At 38.3% G+C, this 22,087-nt stretch overlaps 1 protein-coding gene across 2 annotated transcripts in view; it reads left to right on the forward strand.

Annotated features, from left to right (window-relative positions):
• Nucleotides 1-22,087, forward strand: part of COL19A1 (collagen type XIX alpha 1 chain) — a 350,374-nt gene that overhangs the window by 220,053 nt on the left and 108,234 nt on the right. For both annotated transcript variants that reach the window (XM_058734368.1, XM_058734369.1), the window contains exon 17: nucleotides 20,874-20,927. In XM_058734368.1, the coding sequence (XP_058590351.1) occupies nucleotides 20,874-20,927 (54 nt within the window). The remainder of the gene's footprint in view (nucleotides 1-20,873; nucleotides 20,928-22,087) is intronic.

The following is a 22,087-nucleotide window of genomic DNA, read 5'->3' on the forward strand; positions in this document are numbered from 1 at the left end:
AAGGACACTGAGGCTTAAAGAAGTTAAAGAGCAAGCTAAAGAGTCACTGAGCAAGAAATTGGTAGAGCTGGGTTCTAACCGAAGTCCATTGCCAAATTCTGTTCCATAATCACCATGTTTTTCAAACTGTGTGTTATGATCCATTAGCAGGTCAGAAATCAACTTAATAGAACATAATAAAACTTTCTTTTAATGTTTTTTTTTTTAATGTTTTTTTATTATTGAGAGACAGAGAGAGGCAGAGCATGAGCAGGGGAGGGGCAGAGAGAGGAGGAGACACAGAATCCGAAGCAGGCTCCAGGCTCTGAGCGGTCAGCACAGAGCCGACGCGGGCTTGAACTCACAAACCATGAGATCATGACCTGAGCCCAGTTCGTGAGTTCGAGCCCCGCATCGGGCTCTGTGCTAATAGCTCGGAGCCTGGAGCCTGCTTCAGATTCTGTGTCTCCCTCTCTATCTGCCCCTCCTCCGTGCTCTTTCACTCTCTCTCTCTCTCAAAAAAAATTAACATTAAAAAATTTTAAGAAATAAAAAACAAACTGGTTTAACCAATGTAATGGAAAATGAATGACATCAGATGATACTCATTTTGTACCTGATACTGGTACAAAAGCTTCTCTGCCTCTTTGTCTCTGCCCGGGCCTCTGTCCGGGGCTGTCTTGAATTATTTCCCTACTAACACCTTCAACTTTCCTTCTCGCCCCTGACCTACAACTTGTGCACATGAATGCTAGTTGGTGGGGGGAAGTGTTCCTCTGGCCACAGAATGGCCTCGGTGGTGGTAGCCAAAGCAACCCAAAGACTGCCAGCGGAAGGAGGGCCATTCACCGTTTGATGGGAATCTGGTTGCTTGAACTTTTTATTAATAAAATGTCAACCTCTGCATCACTTCAGCAACACAAACCCTCAAAGGTCATGGGTTCTGGAGTCATGCAGACTTCCGGGTAAGTCCCGGTTCTGTGACCCAGGGAATGTTATCCATCCTCTCTGAGACTCAGTTTCTTCAGCTATACAGTGGAAATGACACTGCCTAACCTGAAGTGATGATTAGAAAAACGTGTGAGGAACATAGCCGATACAGGCCTGTCACATGGCAGCTTTTCCATAACTACTAATTGTGATATCATACTTATAACATTAATTTCCAAGTATTTGAGCACAATGAAATCTGTTCATATTAAAACCATGGAAAAGATTTAATAGTTCTTTTAGCATCCCAGACGCTTTCGTGGATTTGTCACTTACCACAGTTGCCCTGAAGAAGTTCAACGAATCAACAGGTGTTTGGGGGCTGAAATCCAGCCTGTGGCCCACTAACCAACTGTGTGCCCCCTTGTTTGGCTGCAGCCACCAGGAAGAAGGGGGTCTTGCTCTTATGAGCACAAAAGTACCATACCAGCTAACTGGTGGCCCCATCTCCTGGGTTATCAAAGTCAGTCAGCACTATCCTATGGGAGCTTGGAAGTGCTATCTCTGGTAGATTTTTTCCATTTAATGAAGTGCTAGATGAATAAACTTTTACTGTAATTGGCTCCCCCCAAAACATTTGTACTTCTAATAGTATTATAGAACCATTTCGGGAGGTTCTTCTCTTTGTTCTCATACAGACACATGTAAAATTAAGGACATCAAGACTAAACTATTTATAGCATAGGTTGACAAAGTATTTTCTGAAATGTTTTATGGACAGCAGATGTTTCATAAGGATTCTTCATTATTTCTCTTTCCATTCCTTGATGTTATAAAATATGACAGAAGGCTTTTTTAAGGTCACCATATATCTGGGGTATTGAACACAGATACTCTGTTTCAAAGCTCTAAGAGACTGATACTTTGGGTCAGTAGACCCAGATTGAATTTCAGCTTGCTCGGTTTTCATTTTAAACTCCATTTCAAAATATTTGCCATTATTATGTTATTAGAAAGACTACTAATGTTTTGTGTAACTGCAAGTCCTTTATGATCCCCAATTAGGTGTTTTAAAATTTAGCTGCATGCGTTGAAATATCGGAAGTGGGTTATGCTGTTACAACACTTACCATATGTTAATAACTGAATTGGCATTTTACAGGATAATGTTTTTCTAGTAGATAAAAATAAAATGGTGCTAAATTCCTGAATTCCTTGGGCCATTAGTTCTTTTCCTGGGTGAAAGACTTGAGCAACATTAGACTCCAATATACAAAACCTGAAGAAAACGGTGAAGATTTTATCTTATAATATAATAGTATTTTTTACTTTTTGTACTTCTGTATTTTACTACTTTGGAAATATTTTCCTTTGGAAATATTATCTACACACACACACCTATAACACACACACACTCCCAACAAAAATAGATCTTAAAAACAACACTGAGTACAAAAATATTGTGAAAGGGTACATACAGAAATAGTTTTTTAAAATTTCAAAATATGACACTCTGTATATATATATATATATATATATATATATATATATATATGCATATGTATGCAAATTTTAAAGAATACATGGACCAGAAATATAACATCAGACTCATGAGAGTAGTTACACCTTGGGAGTAGTGAGGGAAACAGGACTAGAGGTAGCCTAAAAGCACTTCCATTTAATGTTAATCTGTAACATTTTGTTTATTTTTAAAAAGATTTAAATAAATTATTATAAAATATTACCAGGTGTTAATTCTATATTATGGGGGGAAGTAATCATTTGTTATGTTACTCTTTTTATATATCTAGTTTTTAAAAATTCTCAGTAAAATAATTTCAGAGTACTTATGAAGGTTTTATCTTGTGTTCCCTACAACAACAATATTAAAAGAAATAACAATTAAAACATCACCAGATCCTAAAGAACTTTCAAGATATAGTCAATCCCACAGTTTAGGTCTTGATCTCTAAAAGTATAGTAATGAATGAAATCACACTCTTTTTCTCATTAGTGCAAGCTCCTTATTTGTCTAGTATCTTTTCAAAAAGTTAATTCCATTTTGTTAGCTCAGTCCAAAAATAAGAACAAATATTTATTAAGCACTTAGTTTTCAATTGTAGACATTGAAAATAGAACAATGAAAACTATAAACTGGGAGTCAGCAAACCATGGCCCTTGGTCCAAATCTGACCCACCATATGTTTTTGTAAACATATACTCATTTCCTTACATACTTTCTATGGCTGCTCTACAACAACAGAGTTGAGTATTGTGACAGACTAAAATATTTACTATCTTACCCTTTACAGGAAAAATTGCCAACTGCTGCAATAGAAAAAAAAGTTCTGCCCTCATGGAGCTTAAAGTCTATTACAGAGATAGACAGCAACAAGCTAAGTAAGTTTTGGTCAACGGTGATAGATGCAACCAAAAGTAAGAAAACAGAAGGGGATAGGGAATATTGTTAGGAAGTCAGAGAAAGCTGTGTTGCAAAGATGACCTGTGAACAGAGATCTAAAAGAGGTGAAGGAGCAGGCTCTGTGGAAATCTGGATGAAGCAGCAAGTACAAGAGCCTGAGGTGGAAATTTCAAGGAACTACAGGAAACCGGTGAGGCTAGAATGGTATGAGAGGGGAGAGGAGGTAGAATCTATTGGGCCTTGTTGAGCAGAACACTGCAGACCCTAGTTTGGTCTTTGTGAAGTTTAAATTTGAGTAGGAGCCCTAGTTTGTCCTTTGTGAAATCTGAATATTCATGGAATGAATAAGCCATAGGAATAAAAGGTACAGCACAAGAATATAGTCAGTGGTTGTAATAGTGTTGCATGGTGACTGATGGTAGCTACAATTGTAGTGAGCATAGCCTAATGTATGGAGATGTTGCATCAGGATACTCTACACCTGAAACCAATGTAACATGTGTCAACTCTATTCAAATAAAAAAAGTCAAGATACAATATTAATTTCATTTAGAGGTTAAGGCCAAAACTAGAAATCCTTAGGCAAAATGTTGTTTACATTTGAAAACTTCAGTTCCAACCTTGCCAGGAATCCTACCAATCCTCACCAATGCTCAGGGGAGAAGAGAACTAGGTATCTGATGACTGCTTATTACCACTATTTCTGTAGACATATCTTACCCATAAGTCAACCATGTTCACATGCTAGTGTTAACACATTCTGTATGAGGTTTTATTTTAGACCACTAGGTTGACCCCAATACTGATTTTTAAAAGGAGTCTTTGGGATATATTTTTCCTTCATATTTTCTAAGAATGTGATTGATTTACAACCTCTCCATCTGAATATGTTAGACTACCTTCTCCATGCCCCCATGGGGTTTAACCTCTCGGGGAAAGCTTGGAACTTTCTGTACAGAAGAATGGGTAGGCATTTATGGAGAACTTACTCCATGCCAGGTACTGTCACAGCCTTCAGGGAATTACAGTCCGATAATGATGAAAAATTATAGACAGTTTTTTTCCAACTTAGATATTTCTCTTGAAGTAACTACTTCTCAGGTGTTCATATTTTCCAGCCCACTGTTTTTAGGTAGGTATCTCTTTACTCTTTTTTTTTTAAGGTGGGTGCAGCTAAGGCTGAGAGATTAGCTCATAAATAAAAGGGAAGGTACTAGTGACCAGGTCCCTGGCTTCTCAAACAGTGCCTACTGTTTTCCATCCTATTATTGTTGTTAAGGCAATGATCAATTATTCTTGTCATAAATACATAAGATTTAGAATCTATATTTACCTTGATATATGCCTTTCTATATAATATAAAATATGACCATGGACAAAAAGTACACTACATATTTAAAGTATGCCAAAATAGAAATACTGCTACTCTTATAATCCAAAGCCATTTATGTCCAAATTTTATGCAACTTCCAAATCTTGAAAATAATGGTTAATTATTCTCTTTTCTTGGATCTCTTTAAGCAACCTTATTTTTGTGTGTGAAAAAAAAAACTTATACAGTAGGAAGAAGAGAAATGTTCTAATACTAGATTATAAGCCCCTCAAGGGCAGAATCTGTGTCTAATTTTCTCTTTATTTTTTTGTGTTCTACATTTTATTTTTTTATGAATGTAATTTATTGTCAAATTGGCTTACATACAACACCCAGTGCTCATCCCAACAAGTGCCTTCCTCAATGCCCATCACCCATTTTCCCTCTCCCCCCCATCCACCCTTAGTTTGTTCTCTGTATTTAAGAGACTCTTGTGGTTTGCCTCCCTCGCTATCTGTAATATAGGAAGCACTGTAAGTAATAAGTAATGAAAATATAAATGCTTACTATTGATATAAGATTATCTGTTTATTCTCTCACTCCTTTGTGTTTTTCATTAGCAGTTCATTTCTCATTAAGGTAGTAAAAAAATCAGTAGTTTTCATCATTTACAACATTAATTCTTTTGCAGTTTTAGTTATTGATGTTTCTGAAGGATTTAAAGTAAGGTTCTGTCTTCAGGAGCCCAAACATCCAACTGGACCTATGAACATTACCACATAATTTTATGTTTAGAATCACAAATACAAAGTGATCGGATTTTTCTCTTTGCCTCTGGAGATCTTGATATCAAATAGTCACCATCTACATGTGTTCTGTCCTTTGAATGGACTTAACTCCTATTTCTTCATGATGATTTTATCTAAATAATCAGATAAAAATACTTTATTATATATAAGTAAAAGATAATGACATAACTACTTAAATTTCTACTTTGTTTCCCCAGCTGTTGATTTCTCAACCATAATCCCACATTAAGGGATTTTTATCTTTTGTTAGCCTCTCAGGATTCATTTGTAAAGTCGTTGGAACCTCTGGTCATCTGTTACTATAGGGCATCTTTGTAGCTTTGATTCTATGTTTTAAAAGCTGTGCAAACTATGACATTATTTCCCAGTAAAGACTCTAAGTTATTCGTTGATCATAATATAAAAGAGATTATAAACTACATTTGCATATTTCTAGGTATTAGTTTAAATATCCTCTTTTATTTTTTTCCTGTAAGGTCTTTCACTTGAGTTAGGCCAGCTAACTGACATATTGCTCATTAATCATACACATTAACTGGAGTAGTTAAAGCTTTAAAATCCAACGTACCATTCTGTCCACAGGGACTAGTTCTTGTTTTCTAAATGTGATGACATATGCTTCAGACACTGCTAATTAGGTCTTTCCCTTGAAAATTCATCCTGACATGTTTCGAGAACATTTTTCCCCTTGAGTATGAGTTCATTAAATTATTAATATCCTTGTATAAGTCTTCCAGGATTACTTACACAATGCAGCTTTCTCTATTTTAAAGCCATAGTTCACAGTGAAAGATAAAATAGGTCTCACTTCCTCATATATCTTCTTTTCTAGTCAACAACAATGGATTGGGTAAATATCAGAGAGTAATAGGTATTATATTCAGTAACATAAAATGTTAATGGAAGGTAATAAATAGTTTGTACATGTAAATGGAAATGTGTATTAGTCAGGTTCTCCAGAGAAACAAAATCAACAGGATGTGTATACATAGAGTTATTTTAAGTAATTGTCTCAGACAGTTATGGAGGCTTACTAAATTCAAAGTCTGTGGAGTAGGCAGGTGGACTGGACACCCAAATCTTTGCAAATCCAAAGGCAGTCTGCTGGCGGAACTCTTTCTGGCTTGGAAGAGATCAGTCTTTGTTCTATCCAGACCTTCAACTGATTGGAAAAGTCTCACTCAAATTATGGAAGACATTCTACTTTATTCAAAGTCCACTGATTCAAATGTTAATCTCACCAAAAAAAAAAAAAACACCTTTACAAAAACAGAATAATGTTTGACCAAGTACATGGACACCATGGTCCAGTCAATTTGACACATAAAATTAACCATCACAAGATGCTATATAGATAATCAACTCCTGGTTATCTGCACAAATGGAAGGAGATATTTCCATAAGCAATCTAAGTCAGATAACCTAAAATCAGCTGTGTTCAGCCCCTGTATTAAATGATGACTTTATAGTAGTATTACCTTCCTGCCTATTATATAGATAGGCAGGTACTTAGATCAACCTCTATTATGTGACTTTTTTAAAACAAAACTTCCAGTAGCTTCCCATTATAATCAAAACAATAAAACTTGGAGCCCCTCATCATAATCTATGAGTTCCATCGTAATCTGGCCTGCCTACCACCTTCCCACTGACTTGCTCCTCTCTAGCCGCCTGTGTTTCTTGCCGTTCCTTGAACAAGCCATACTCTGGGCTCACTTCTTGCTGCTCTCGCTGCTGGATTTTCTTTCTCAGACCTTGCATGGCCCAGGGATTCACTTGGCTCAGCTGTCTGATTTTTCTATCTGAAACTGCACACCTTCCTGTATAACTTTATACAGTTTACCCTGCTTTATTTTTTCATAATGCTTATTGCTATCCAAAATTCATGTCTTTATTTGTTTAGTTACCAAATATGCAATAAGTATAACGTGGTAATGATCAGAGATGAGACAGCCAATTTGCCTGGGTTCCCAACTTTGCTACTTAGTAGCCATGTGATCATAGGCAAGTTGCTTGTCACTCAGTCGCCTCATCTGTAAAGCAGAGATACCGCAAAGATATTTTGAAGATGTAATGAATAAATAGTTGTAAATTGCTTAGGATGATGTGTGGCAGAGAATAAGGACCATATGATATCCATTATGATTATTGTTCCCAATGAAAGGACAAGATTGAAGATATTTCCAAAGCATAGAAAGGGATCTGGCTATATTAGGGCTCAGTAAATGTTTTTTAAGTGAATGAATGGATGATTGAATGAATGAATGAATGAATCTGGACAATGTGCTGGCCAAAAGTGGGAAAAATGTCCTACAAAGACACAGTGAAGAGGTGGCAGATGAACAAAAAAAGTTTAAAAGTTGTAATGGAAGTTTTATGTAGTTGAGAAGCTGAATTAGGTAGGTTTTATGAATGAATCCATATGTATGTAGGCATGTATATATGTATGTACTACTTGTAGCCAGGATGCTGGGAACAAGATGTAGCTAGGACTTCTGCCTGTATGGTAGTTCGCTAGAGGGGGTGGAAAAAATCAAAGGAGAACATGAAAAGAATCCAGCAAATGACCCACCATGAAAACTGCAAGGACCAAGTGGGACACTGGCTTTCCCAGGAAATCCTAATCTTATGTTTCGAAAAGGTTGGAGCTGAGAGAGAAAGAGACTCTCTGGAGAGACATATTGATGAAGCTAGACTCCAAATTAATTTTACCCATAGTTTCAAGTGATCCTGGATGTGAAGTTTAAAGAAATGTTAAGTAGTATTCAAGTCAAGAAAAAAAATTACCCAGTATTTGTATAAAATGGCATGTCCTCAAGTGTTCAGTACTTGAAGGTCGTCAGTACATTTCCCAATACTTGGATCAATCAAGGATCAAACCAAAAAAAAAAAAAAAAAAAAAAGAGTGATGGGCTGGGAAATGCCTTCTGAACACACTTGATCAAAAAGTTGGTGTTAAGTATCAGAGCAGAAACGGACCAAAGAGGATACACACATCTATGTCAGTGCAGAAGCATCCAGGAAATGCTGTCCCTGTTTAAAAAGACATTTTATGGTTTGGTGCCCCATCTTGTTGCTGAGGGTGTACAGATGACTTTCTCCCTATATTTCACTCCCATGCTGATGACCCTACCTCCTTCTCTTCCCTCTCAAAGAGAAGGCTGAAGGGAGTTATTGAAGACTAGCACATAATCACTATGGGCAAGAACTTATTCTTCCTTTCCCTCCCCAGAACTCCTAAGCTTACCCATAACCAAATGAACAAGTCAATCCAAATAGTTGTTATGAATAACTGTCCTTTGTCTTCTACTTTGAAGGCAAGACCCAGGTCTTAGTCATATTAATGTGTTTCCCCCCTGCACCATATATAAAACACAGACAGTACATTTTTGTTAAATAAATTTACCCATCTTTTGGTTAGGGTTTGGTTCTGAAGTCAGCATTTAAATATCCAAAATGCAATTTGACCTATTAAATTCAAACTGATGAATTGAGAATTATGCACTAAAAGTTCTCTTTCAAATCAGGTGACCTTTATAGATCATCTTATGTATCCTCTGGAATTCTCTTCATTTACCCGGCAGTTACTGGATAGCTGCAAAATGTATTCCTGTGAATTTATTTGGTGCTGATTAATCAATCCTTCACATTCAAAATGCAGTTCTAAAATTCTACCCTGGAGGATACATTTCATCTTTTAAAGTAGGCAACTCAAAAATGCTGAAATTTTACCCACTATAACTTTATGTTAATTGAAATCAAGATATAAAATATCATTGATGATTTCTTTGTCCCAGAGCCGGCTGTTGAGGCCAAGTGTGTTCTTGTTTTACTGGCTCAGACTCTGACCTCTCTGAAGCTTCTTGGGGAACCTCAGTACATTGTTTTCATTTTAATGTTTCTATGAAAGTAGACATGACAATTTATGTGCATTATTTTTTCCTCTACATGTTGATTCTATCTGCTCTAAATTAAAAATATAACAGGTTCCCTTAACAAAAGTGAAAGAGAAAATTCTGCCTTCACGAGGCATTATGAAAGTGCTTCGAGTTGTGGAAGACCAGAGGCATCATCCTCAGACCAAGAAGACTGTGTACAAGGCCTGATTCCCCATTTCCCTTCTGTGAGCATGCCTGCTGTGAATTTCCAGTTATGGAGGAAAAGAACATTTTACAGTGTGCTTCCAGCATCCACCCTTTTAATGTGGCACAGAGATGTTAAAATATATTCCCATCATGTTCCAGAAGTTGTTTAGCCACACTCTACTGTTGCCCCACACATGATACCAAGATGAATCAAGTGCCTTGGCAGAGAATGACAATGGCAGGCATAGAAAACAGAGCCAGAAATTGGGACTGAGAGAGCTGATGGTTGGCAAGGCAATCAGAAGTCCAGACAAATCCCAATGGCAGGATGAAAGGTCTGCAGAAGTCAGGGTAGATTCTGAAGCAAGAGCAAGCAGAAGTCAGGGGAGCAGGTGAGAGCCCAGGAGACCCAAATTCCAAAGGACAAAGTGATAAGCAACTGGGACGTTAAAAAAATCTGCCTTGGTTGTGAGAAAATAAGAGAAACTCAACAATTACAGCAGCAAAGTAACCTAAATTGTGAATGACTGGGGCAGGGGGGGCACCTGGGTGGCTCAGTTGGTTAAGCCTCTAACTTCAGCTCAGATCATGATCTCACAGTTCATGAGTTCGAGACCCACATTGGGCTCTGTGCTGACAGCTCAGAACCTGGAGCCTGCCTCAGATTCTGTGTCTCCCTCTCTCTCTGCCCATCCTCCTCCTCTCTCCCTCTCTCTCCCTCTCAAAAATAAACATTAAAAAAATGATCAGGATACCGACCAAGGAAACCTCAATTCTGAGGATTATGGATTTTAAGATCAGATACACTTGGCTTTAAATTTTTGCCCCACCAATTAAGAGAAGAGTGATTTGGAGTGAGATGTTTAACCTTTCTCTCTCTGTAAAATTGGAACGGAACGGTACCACCCTCCCAAGGTAGTTTTGAAAAGGTTAAGCAAACTAATGTTAAGTCATTGCTCAGCAGTCTCTGCCTGGACCATGGCAAGTACTTGATAAATGGTAACCATTTTTATAATTGTTAGTCATAGACTTTTCTTAAGTTTTTTTTTGTACAACATGGATAGCTCAGGGCACAGGAAGGAAAGTTGATTGTTAGTATATCCAAACAGAAGGGGGTTAAGAGGTCAGACCTCGACTATACTTAATCTTCATGACCAAATTAGTAACAACATAATAACTTAATAGGAATACTAAACAGTGACTATAGACATTACTGACAGACCAGACCCTTTGGCTCAGCCCAATGCATTTAGATTATCACTTATTCAATTGTAGCTGAGGGGGATTACATAATATTGTCATATTTCTAACTTGTTTTGAAAAGCCACTGGAGTTACTCAGAACATGTACAGGGGACAGAAAGATGGGGAAATTGTGGAATGATTTAGAAATTTTGAGATCCCACCCAAAAGAAGAAAGGCAGTTATTGGGAATGGCAACATAGTGTGGACTCATCTTTCCTGGGCTCTAAACCTATTTCAAATCATTTGTCCATGCTGAATTATATCCTCTTCCCATGTCCTTCAAAGAGCCACTTGTCTGATCCCTGAAATAATCAGACCTTTATGAGTAGGGTTGTTGCTATCATAGATGTATTTTTAAATATCTGTTAAGAAATAAAATGCATTTAGGATATTATGCATTCTCACATAAGTATTCCAATCCCCCTTTTTTCACATATCATTGATTCCAAAATGTGGTAAGTTTTTACATCAGTCATAAATCTTATTTCCGCTCACAATGTAAAAAAAGAAAACTGAACTTCCCAAATAGTCTGTAATGTTTTCCTGTGTAATTAACACCTCATTCACAGTTGGGAGTGCCAGTCAAGGCCCTATGTCTTCTTCCTTGACATTTCCTTGATACCTTGTTCAGGCTGAGCTGATGCCTAAGAGTGTGCTAAATACACACATGGGACAGGGAAATATTTGAGCAGAGCCAGTTGTATTAGCAAGATCTGGCAATTTAGAGAGACTGCTTTCACATATGTCTCCTCTGTGGGCTTGAGGTGTGCATACCATCCTTTATTTAAGTCCAAATACTGCTGCAAACTTGTCTTCATCATCCTCATCCTCATCAACAGCAAAAACCATCTGTCGGATAAGTACCAGTAGCCCATTATCTGCATTCTTTCTCCTCGTAGTGCTCCTGCAGGGCCGAGTGTTTATAAATCAAGTGACTAATTTAAGATGCGCTCATACTGTAAGTCACTCTGGGAGCACCAGGCTATTTTGAACCATTGAGATTTGTAGATGTCATTTATTTAAGTAGCCTTGTTTTGTTTGCTTTTTTCTTCCTGATGATAGTGACCCTCTGTGGCTTTGCACACAGCAAATGCAGATGGCTGAAGTCATTAGATAATTCAAATAAAATCATTCTATTGTTGAAATCTCCTGGTTTCATTTTTTAAAAAAGTTTATTGTAACATACATTCAGAAAAATACATGTATCACACGGATATACAGCTTGGTGATTTTTCAAAAATTGAGCACATCCAGGGCTCCTGGGTGGCTTGCTTGACTAAGCATCCAACTTTGGCTCAGGTCATGATCTCACAGCTGGTGGGTTTGAGCCCCACGTTGGTCTCTCTCCGTCAGTGCAGAGCTCTCTTTGGTTCCTGTCTCCCTCTCTCTCTGTCCCTCCCCACCTGGTACTTTCTCTCTGTCTCAAAAATAAATAAAAACGTAAAAAAAATGTAAAAAAAAATTGATCACACCCATGTAACCAGCACACAGTTTCAGGAAATAGAACATGAGTATCACCAACACCTTAAAATCCCTCTAATGCTCTCTTTCCATCACTTCCGGCTCCCACAGCAGTAACCCATAATAACTTCTAACAGCATGGTTTAATTTTGACTGCATTTATTCCTTTTATGTTTGCAAGAGTCACCTGTATTGTTGCATGTAGTTGTATTCCATTCATTTTTGTTGCTATATAGTATTCCATTCTATGAATACCTCACAATTTAATTTTTATATGTCTATGCTTAATGGGCGCAACTTGATTGTTATCTTGGATGAAAAAAATACCACATGCACAGTTAAGAATTGGTTATACTTTTTTTAATGAAATTTATTGTCAAATTGGTTTCCATACAACACCCAGTGCTCATCCCAAAAAATGCCCTCTTCAATACCCATCACCCACCCTCCCCTCCCTCCCACCCCCCATCAACCCTCAGTTTATTCTCAGTTTTTAAGAGTCTCTTATGCTTTGGCTCTCTCCCACTCTAACCTCCTTTTTTTTTCCTTCCCCTCCCCCATGGATTTCTGTTAAGTCTCTCAGGATCCACATAAGAGTGAAAACATATGGTATCTGTCTTTCTCCGTATGGCTTATTTCACTTAGCATAACACTCTCCAGTTCCATCCACGTTGCTACAAAGGGCCATATTTCATTCTTTCTCATTGCCACGTAGTACTCCATTGTGTATATAAACCACGATTTCTTTATCCATTCATCAGTTGGTGGACATTTAGGCTCTTTCCATAATTTGGCTATTGTTGAGAGTGCTGCTATAAACATTGGGGTACAAGTGCCCCATGCATCAGTACTCCTGTATCCCTTGGATAAATTCCTAGCAGTGCTATTGCTGGGTCATAGGGTAGATCTATTTTTAAGTTTCTGAGGAACCTCCACACTGTTTTCCAGAGCGGCTGCACCAGTTTGCATTCCCACCAAAGTGCAAGAGGGTTCCCGTTTCTCCATTGGTTATACTTTTCAGTTAATGCACAATACATATTTTAGAAGGTTTGCTTGATACTGTATATTATCAAACATTTTTAAATGAAAAAAGTAGAGAATTTGGCAGAGGATGGTAGAAGGGCAGGAAGAAAAGGAACTAATGTTGTTATTACCACCATGTATTGGATGTCGTGTCAAGAGTATTCTTGTTTTTAACTGTGGACAATACATATCACATAAAATTCTCCATCTTAACCATTTTCAAGTGTATAGTTCTGTAATGTTAAATGTATTCACATTGTTGTGAAACAGATCTCCAGAACTTTTTCATCTTGCAAAAGTAAAACTGTGAACTCATTAAACAACAACTCCCCTCTTTTCTCTTCCCCCAGCCCCTGGTAACCACCACTGTCTGGTTCTATAAATTTGACTACTCTAGGTACCTCATGTAAGTGGTGCATACAGTAATCATACAGTATTTTCATTTAGTGACTTATTTGACTATGCTTGTTTCAACTAGCATAATGTCATCAAGGTTCATTCATGTTGTAGCCTGTGTCAGAATTTCCTTCCTTTTTAAAGCTAAATAATATTCCATTGTATGTTTATAACCACATTTTGTTTATCCATTTATCTGTTAGTGGACATTTGAACTGGTTCCACCTCATGGCCATGCTGCTATGAACATGGGTGTGCAAATATCTCTTCAACACCCTGTTTTCAATTCTCTTGGATATATGCCTAGAAGTGGGATTTCTATATCATATGTTAGTTCTACTAATAATTTTTTTAAGAATCTGCATAGTGTTTTCCATAGCAGTTGCAATATTTTACCAAGAGTGAATAAGTGTTCCAATTTTTCCACATTCCTGCCAACACGTTTTGAAAGAAAGCCATCCTAATGGGTGTATATATGGTAAGAATTTACATGTGATTTTTTTTTAATGCTTAGCAAACATGTTGCAAAATATAAGTATCAATTTTACAGCAATGAAATCTTGACACACACACACACACACACACACACACGTGCGTGCGGGAGCACACACACACACACACACACACACACAAATTCCTTAAGAGACAAAGCCAGGATTCTAGTCCAGGTGCTCTGGAATTTGACAATGGACTTTTTATCCTCAAAGCTTCACATAATCACAAAACCAATTAAGGTTTTTGGTCTAAGCTACAAGATTTACAAGACATTAGGGGCTCTACATGATTGCCTAACTTTATTTTATTTTGTTTTTTAGTTGTTTTTTTTATGTTTATTTATCTTTGAGAGAGAGACTGAGTGTGAACAGGGGAGGGGCAGAAAGAGAGGGAGACACAGGATCTGAAGCAGGCTCCAGGCTCTGAGCTGTCAGCACAGAGCCTGACGCGGCGGGGCTCCAAACCATGAACTGTAAGATCATGACCTGAGCCAAAGTCAGACGCTTAACCAACTGAGCCACCCAGCCACCCCTATTTTATTGTATTTTTTTAATGTTTATTTATTTTTGAGAGAGAGATACAGAGCGTGAGTGAGGGAAGGGCAGAGGGAGAAGGAGACACAGAATTGGAAGCATTTTCCAGGCTCTGAGCTGTCAGTACAGAGCCTGATGTGGGACTTGAACTCACAAACTGAGTGATCATGACCTGAGCCAAAGTCAGATGCTTAACTGACTGAGCCGCCCAGGCACACCAATGACTGGCTAACTTTAAATATGAATAAGACTTGTTCATTTTAGCCACTCTGACTGGCGTGAGGTGGTATCTCAGTGTGGTTTTGATTTGTATTTCCCTGATGAGGAGTGACGTTGAGCATCTTTTCATGTGCCTGTTGGCCATCCGGATGTCGTCTTTAGAGAAGTGTCTATTCATGTTTTCTGCCCATTTCTTCACTGGGTTATTTGTTTTTCATGTGTGGAGTTTGGTGAGTTCTTTATAGATTCTGGATATTAGCCCTTTGTCCGATATGTCATTTGCAAATATCTTTTTCCATTCTGTCGGTTGCCTTTTAGTTTTGTTGATTGTTTCCTTTGCAATGCAGAAGCTTTTTATCTTGATGAGGTCCCAATAGTTCATTTTTGCTTTCAATTCTCTTGCCTTTGGAGATGGGTCAAGTAAGAAATTGCTGCGGCTGAGGTCAGAGAGGTTTTCTCCTGCTTGCTCCTCTAGGGTTTTGATGGTTTACTGTGTCACATTCAGGTCCTTATCCATTTTGAGTTTATTTTTGTGAATGGTGTAAGAAAGTGGTCTAGTTTCATTCTTCTGCATGTTGCTGTCCAGTCTCCCAGCACCATTTACCCAAGGGATACAGGAGTGCTGATGCATAGGGGCACTTGTACCCCCATATTTATAGCAGCACTGTCAACAGTAGCCAAATTATGGAAAGAGCCTAAATGTCCATCAACTGATGAATGGATAAAGAAATTGTGGTTTATATACACAATGGAATACTACTTGGCAATGAGAAAGAATGAAATATGGCCTTTTGTAGCAACATGGATGGAACTGGAAAGTGTTATGCTAAGTGAAATAAGCCATACAGAGAAAGACAAATACCATATGCTTTCACTCTTATGTGGCTCCTGAGAAACTTAACAGAAGACCATGAGGGAGGGGAAGGAAAAAAAAAGTTAGAGAGGGAGGGAGCCAAAGCATAAGAGACTCTTAAAAACTGAGAATAAACTGAGGGTTGATGGGGGGGGGGGAGGGAGAGAAGGGTGGGTGATGGGCACTGAGGAGGGCACCTGTTGGGATGAGCACTGGGTGTTGTATGGAAACCAATTTGACAATAAATTTCATATTAAAAATAAATAAATAAATAAATAAGTATGAATAAGAGCTCGAGGCTTACAGTAGGGGTTCTCAAAGTACGGTCTTTAAGCCATTAACATCAACATTACTGGGAACTTATTAAAAATAAATGTGAGGGGCGCCTGGGTGGCGCAGTCGGTTAAGCGTCCGACTTCAGCCAGGTCACGATCTCGCGGTCCGTGAGTTCGAGCCCCGCGTCGGGCTCCGGGCTGATGGCTCGGAGCCTGGAGCCTGTTTCCGATTCTGTGTCTCCCTCTCTCTCTGCCCCTCCCCCGTTCATGCTCTGTCTCTCTCTGTCCCAAAAATAAATAAAAAACATTGAAAAAAAAATTTAAAAAAAATAAAAAAATAAAAAAAAAAATAAAAATAAATGTGAATTCTCAGGCCCTGCCCCAGACCTAGTCAATCAGAAACTCTGGAAGTGGGGACAGAAATCTTTTGGGTTTTTTTAAAAGTATAATTCACATACAATCTTACAGTAGTTTCAGGTATGCAACATAGTGATTCAATATTTATACACATTACAAAATAATCACCACAATAAGTCTAGCCACCATCTGTTACCATACAAAATTACTATAATTCTATCAACTTTCTTCTCTTTGATGTACTTTTACATCCCCATGACTTCTTTACTTTATACCTGGAAGTTTGTACCTCTTAATCTCCTTCATCTATTTCATCCATTCTCCCACCACCCACCTGTCTGGCAACCACCAGTTTATTTTCTGTACTTTGGAGTATGCGTTCTGTTCTGTTTGTTCATTTGTTTTGTTTTCTAGATTCCACATATCAAGGAAATCATACAGTATTTGTCTTTCTCTGTCTGACTTATTTCACTTAGCATAATACCCTCTAGGTCCATCCATGTTGTTGCAAGATTTCATTCTTTTGTATGGCTGAGTAATATTTCAGTGTGTGTGTGTGTGTGTGTGTGTGTGTGTGTGTGCGCGTGCGTGTATTATCTTCTCTATCCTTCATCTAATGATGGACACTTAGGTTTCTTCCATAGCTTGGCTATTGTAAATAATGCTGCAATAAATATACAGGTGCATGTATCTCTTCAGATTAGTGTTTTTTCCTTAAATAAATACCCAGTAGTGGAATCAGTGTGGTATTTCTATTTTTACTTTTTTGAGGGACTCCGTACTGTTTTCCATAGTGGCTGTACCACTGTACACGTCCACCAACAGTGCACGAGAGTTCCCTTTTCCTCACATATTGATCTGTTGTAACTAGCCCTCCTGATGATACTGATGCACAATTGGGTTGGAGCACCGCTGGGCTTAAATCATTAGACAAATATCTAAACTGCTGTCTAATAACCTTTCCACTATTACAAACAGGAAACTTACATGTTGAGCACTTTGAGGTTTCCACGGCAACCTGATACAATGAATCTGTGTTTTGTGCTTTATGCTCCACTTTTCAGAAAAGTGTTGGATTAGCCCAATTGTGATTATGCTGGAACAGTAGGTCCCCATCCAATTGGAGATTCAGCCAGACTCCAATTTATCAGAATTGCTTCTGAACAAATGGCCACCTGGGAGCACACATCCTAACCAGGAAGGTTACCCCAGGTCAGCATTTGTCTGTTATCTGCCAGGATTTGCATCCCCACCCTCATCCAAGTCCCCACTTTTTGTCTTACTTTTCAGTGGGGTCTAGAGTAAGCCTTGCAGTGAAGGCACTGAAATAGAAGGAAGCAGAAGTGGGAACAAACATGAGCCCGCCATTCCTCCCATCGCATCACCCCCACCAGCAGCAGCCCTCACCCCTGGCCCCAGGCATCCCCACACAATCCCCTGGAGTCCTGTAAGGAAAAAACAGAGATTCATAGATTACACTCCCCTCAGAAAAACTGGAGGAATCTGATTTTAGTTCTAGGATGAGAGTTGTGGTTTATGCCTGCTGTCTTGGCATATATTATAAATAAAATATTCCCCAAGTTATCCATGCTTAAACAATAAAATGCACCCTACCAAAAATCTACTGTTATGTCTTAGGTAGGCTTTTGCCCTTCCCTAGTGTTTTTAAGTGAAAAAACAAAAGACGTTTTGGAGGAATGGGAGAATGTGAGACTGTTCAGTGCAGCTGGAGGCCTTGAATGGGAGTAAAGAAGACAAAGGAGTTAATTCGTGGGGCTCCTTGGAGAGAAGAAAGATGATGTCTGGGAGTAGGACCACAGTCTGTCAGTCCAATAGTTCAAGACCACTCTGAGACCTCACCTTCTGGAGCTTCCATCAGGTTTTCATCTATTCCCCTCCCCTCCCTTCCCCCACTCTGTCCTGTAAGATCCCCCTGACAGGTCAATGAAACTTAAGACTTAAGCTAAAGTCCTAGGTCCCAATATATTTAAGGCGCATTTAGCTCTATGGCTAAGAAAATGGGGCCTATGCTGCTTTGTAAAGAAATCTTTAAAAAGTATTCAAATCCGTATTAAGGTGTTCTAGAAACTCAAGCCTACAAATCACATTTAAACTGAAAATACTTGTCATCTGAAGTTATCTCCTACACACAATATGTTCCAGTAATTTAACATCCCTGAAAAATATTTTACCTGCACATCCACTCTTAGCAAGGATGCGAGAACAAAAGCAGGCTTCCCCTGCACTCTTCCAGCATGCACATCAGTGCACTCGGATTGCAAGGCTGACTTGAATGATCACATAAACCCGCAGTGATATGCAAGAATTTGGATGCTTGCCCGTGCCATACTGAATCATGACTGTTTTCACTCCTCATCCTAAGACATGCCAATGTTATCTTACAATCTCTGACATTTGGTTTGCCTTAACCATTAACTCTGTGATAAAAGTTGATCAATAGTCAGCCTCATTTTCCCTACTTCCTGCCCCGATCAATATACATGTCTCCTTTAACGAAAGGAGAATGCACACAGAAGTTGATCCTATGGTTTTAACTTACCTCAACCTGAAAGAAAGAACCAATCACCCACTTCGATGCCATTGATTTTGTTTCTTTGTGCCCCTGTGAATAAATAAATTACAGTGCTTCCACTTTCTAAGTAAACTTTTTATCATTGATTAGTCCTCAGGGTCTAATTGACTTACATTTACTAAAAGACCCAATATATTGATTTTCAGAATGTGTAAACTACAAGACCAGAAAATGGTGTACATGTGTAAACTTTTATTAAGTATACAGACAATTAAATTATATATTCATTCCAATGTTACAAGTCCCTAAAGGAGCTCCCAGGTTCAGATCTCTGAAACAGAAACGTGAAACAGAAACATGAAAACACCACTAATTATATTTCTGTTTTTAATACAATTTTTAAAAATATGTTCCATAGACTTTAGCGGGGATTGTTTATAAAAACAGCTATTTTTATAGGAACTCCTGATGCTGTGACTTTAACTCACCTTCAACAGCAGTGCAAGCATTTCCTGTCCAGTCACAGTGTGGTTTATGCTTACCTCCCAAAACTTACTCTGCTGGTCTGGCATTGGACTTCCTACCCCACTCCAATCCTAAATGAAAACCAGAGAGAGAAAGCTACTTTGCCTGGCACTTTCAAGGCAAGAAAATTAGTGAATGAAATGGGCCTTTAGTGTTTATGTTTACAATTCTTTCCCCTCCCGTCCAAAATTGAAAGACTAACCCAAAACTTTTACTTTTTCAGTAGCAACAAGTCTTAATGTTTATTAATATGCTACCAATATGATAATAAAATAATCAGGAAAAATGAAATAGAGTGGACATATTTATCAAACATGCTCAGAAATACTTCTTGTTCAAAATGTATGCTTGAATACCTAAGCTTACTTCCTTCTATTAGAAAGGGGAAAAATTTTTTAATTTATAAAAAGTAACTAACTGCCCTTTAAGTGATATTAGGTACACAGTTACCTATAGATGTTAGCCCAATCTTATTTTTCTAACTCTTGAAACTGGAATTTAGCTAGTTGTGAACTTGGGAAAGTTAACATTCCATTATGATAATGACTAGTAAGCAAGGGGTCTTTATTTTAGTTTACTTAAAAAAATAGCTTAACCATCCAAAGGGAGGAAAAGAGCATGTTAATGTGCTTTATACACTACATAGGATTATGGTATGGCTTAGGGTAGTGCTTTTCATACTTTAGCAAACATAAGAATGACCTGAAATGGTTTTAAAATGCAAGTTCGTGGCTTCTTTCCCCAGAGATTCTAAGCCAGTAAATTAAGATGGAGCTCCAGAATACGCAGCTGTAACACCCAATCTCACCCTCAGGTCACTGCTATAAAATTACAATTCAGAGGGGCACCTGGGTGGTTCAGTCTGACTTTGGCTCAGGTCATGATCTCACAGTTCGTGGGTTCAAGCCCCGCGTCAGGCTCTGTACTGACAGCCCAGAGCCTGGAGCATGCTTCCGATTCTGATTCTCCCTCTCTCTTTGTCTCTCTCCCGTTCTCTCGCTCTATCTCAAAAATAAACATTAAAAAAAATTTTTTAATTACAATTCAGACCATTCTTTGAGGAACACCAATTTAAGATGACAAATGCAGGTTTTATTGCATCTGAAACCATAGAAGCATCAGATAAAATGCCAATCTTAGACCATCTTTCAGATAGTTTATACTACTTGACAAGCAAGCCTTTAAAGGACTGCTAATAAGTTAAGGTTTATTCATTCCAAGCACTACTTTTCTCATCTTGGTCATTAAGATTTGGCCCGTTGCTTTTAGATTTTGTTGATGTTTAAAGGTGATGTGAACTTGAAATTATTTTTTAACTTTCAGTTGATTTTTACTATCTTTAAAGTTGCCATTTAATATTGTCTTATCTTAAAATACAAAGGAATCACAGGTATTTATTAACTGTTTCTCTTTGATTTCCAGGGAAGACGAGGAAAAACAGGTCCTCCAGGAAAACCAGGCCCCCCAGGACCGCCCGTGAGTAAACAGTAGGATGACTGTTCCTTAGAAGAGCCCTTATTTATCTGCAGGTTATTTTACTCCCCTGTAGCCAATTTCTATCTTTCTACTGTTTAAAATGGTTATCCTCCTTACATCTCCCACCACCACACAAAGCATGAGGTAAGGAAGGCTAGTGACTGTACACCTCACCTACTTCTTTATTACATGGACAGGAACAATTGTACTGCGTGCATGAGCACCCTAAGGCAGGTCTTCAAGTAGATGAATCCTGATTGGAACTACCTACCTCCATCCCCTCAGTTTCTTAACATCCAGGCTGGTGGTAACCTAGATATCTGGGGAAGCATGTCCTCTTTTCTTGATACAGCTGTTTTATTAGAATTTTGTGGAACACTGTTACAGAAGAAAGCTATAAAGATCTTCAAGCCAATTAGCGGATATTTTTCTTTATCACAAACCTCTAGAAATTGTATTCCATTCCTTGTGGTTCTGCCAGCTCTTCAACCCATTACAGTCTGATTTGTGTCCAAGCTACTCCATGGACACTCTCTATAGTCACCAATAATCTCTGAGGCATGAGATTCCCTGGGCGCTTACCAGGCTTCATCTTATTTCACTGCTATACAGGAATTTACACTTGTGACTGCTGTCTTCTTGAAACTCCCATTCTCTTGGTTTAGTGATGTTGATTTTTTTTCTCCTACCTCTCGGGCCATCCTCTTTTGTCTCCTTCATTAACTATGTACCCTCCTCTCCTATCTGTATGTTGCATGTGTTAAAGATTCCCAGTTTTTATTTCAACCCAGACATTCCTCTTGAGTTCCAGGATCATACATTCCAACTTGCTCAGTATCTCCACTTGGAGGTCTCCTATGTATTACAAAAGTAGCTTGTCCCAAACTAAACTCTAGAAATAATTTTTTTCTCTCTCTCTCTCATCCTCCATATCCAAATCATGTCAATTCTATATACCAGTAGCTCATGAATCCATTTCCTCTTCTCTTTCCTCATTGCCACTGCCTTAGTTTAGGCCCTGTCAGTTTGTATGTGTATTTTTGTAACCATCTCAGAGTGGGGGCTCTTTGCCTCTACCTTCTACAAGTGGAGTAATATTGGTAAATGAAGATTCAGACTATGTAACTCTTTGGCTTGAAATTCTAACAGCTTCTTCCTCC

The sequence above is a fragment of the Neofelis nebulosa genome, chromosome 6 (genome assembly GCF_028018385.1).
Source record: "Neofelis nebulosa isolate mNeoNeb1 chromosome 6, mNeoNeb1.pri, whole genome shotgun sequence".
Lineage (NCBI taxonomy): Eukaryota > Metazoa > Chordata > Mammalia > Carnivora > Felidae > Neofelis > Neofelis nebulosa.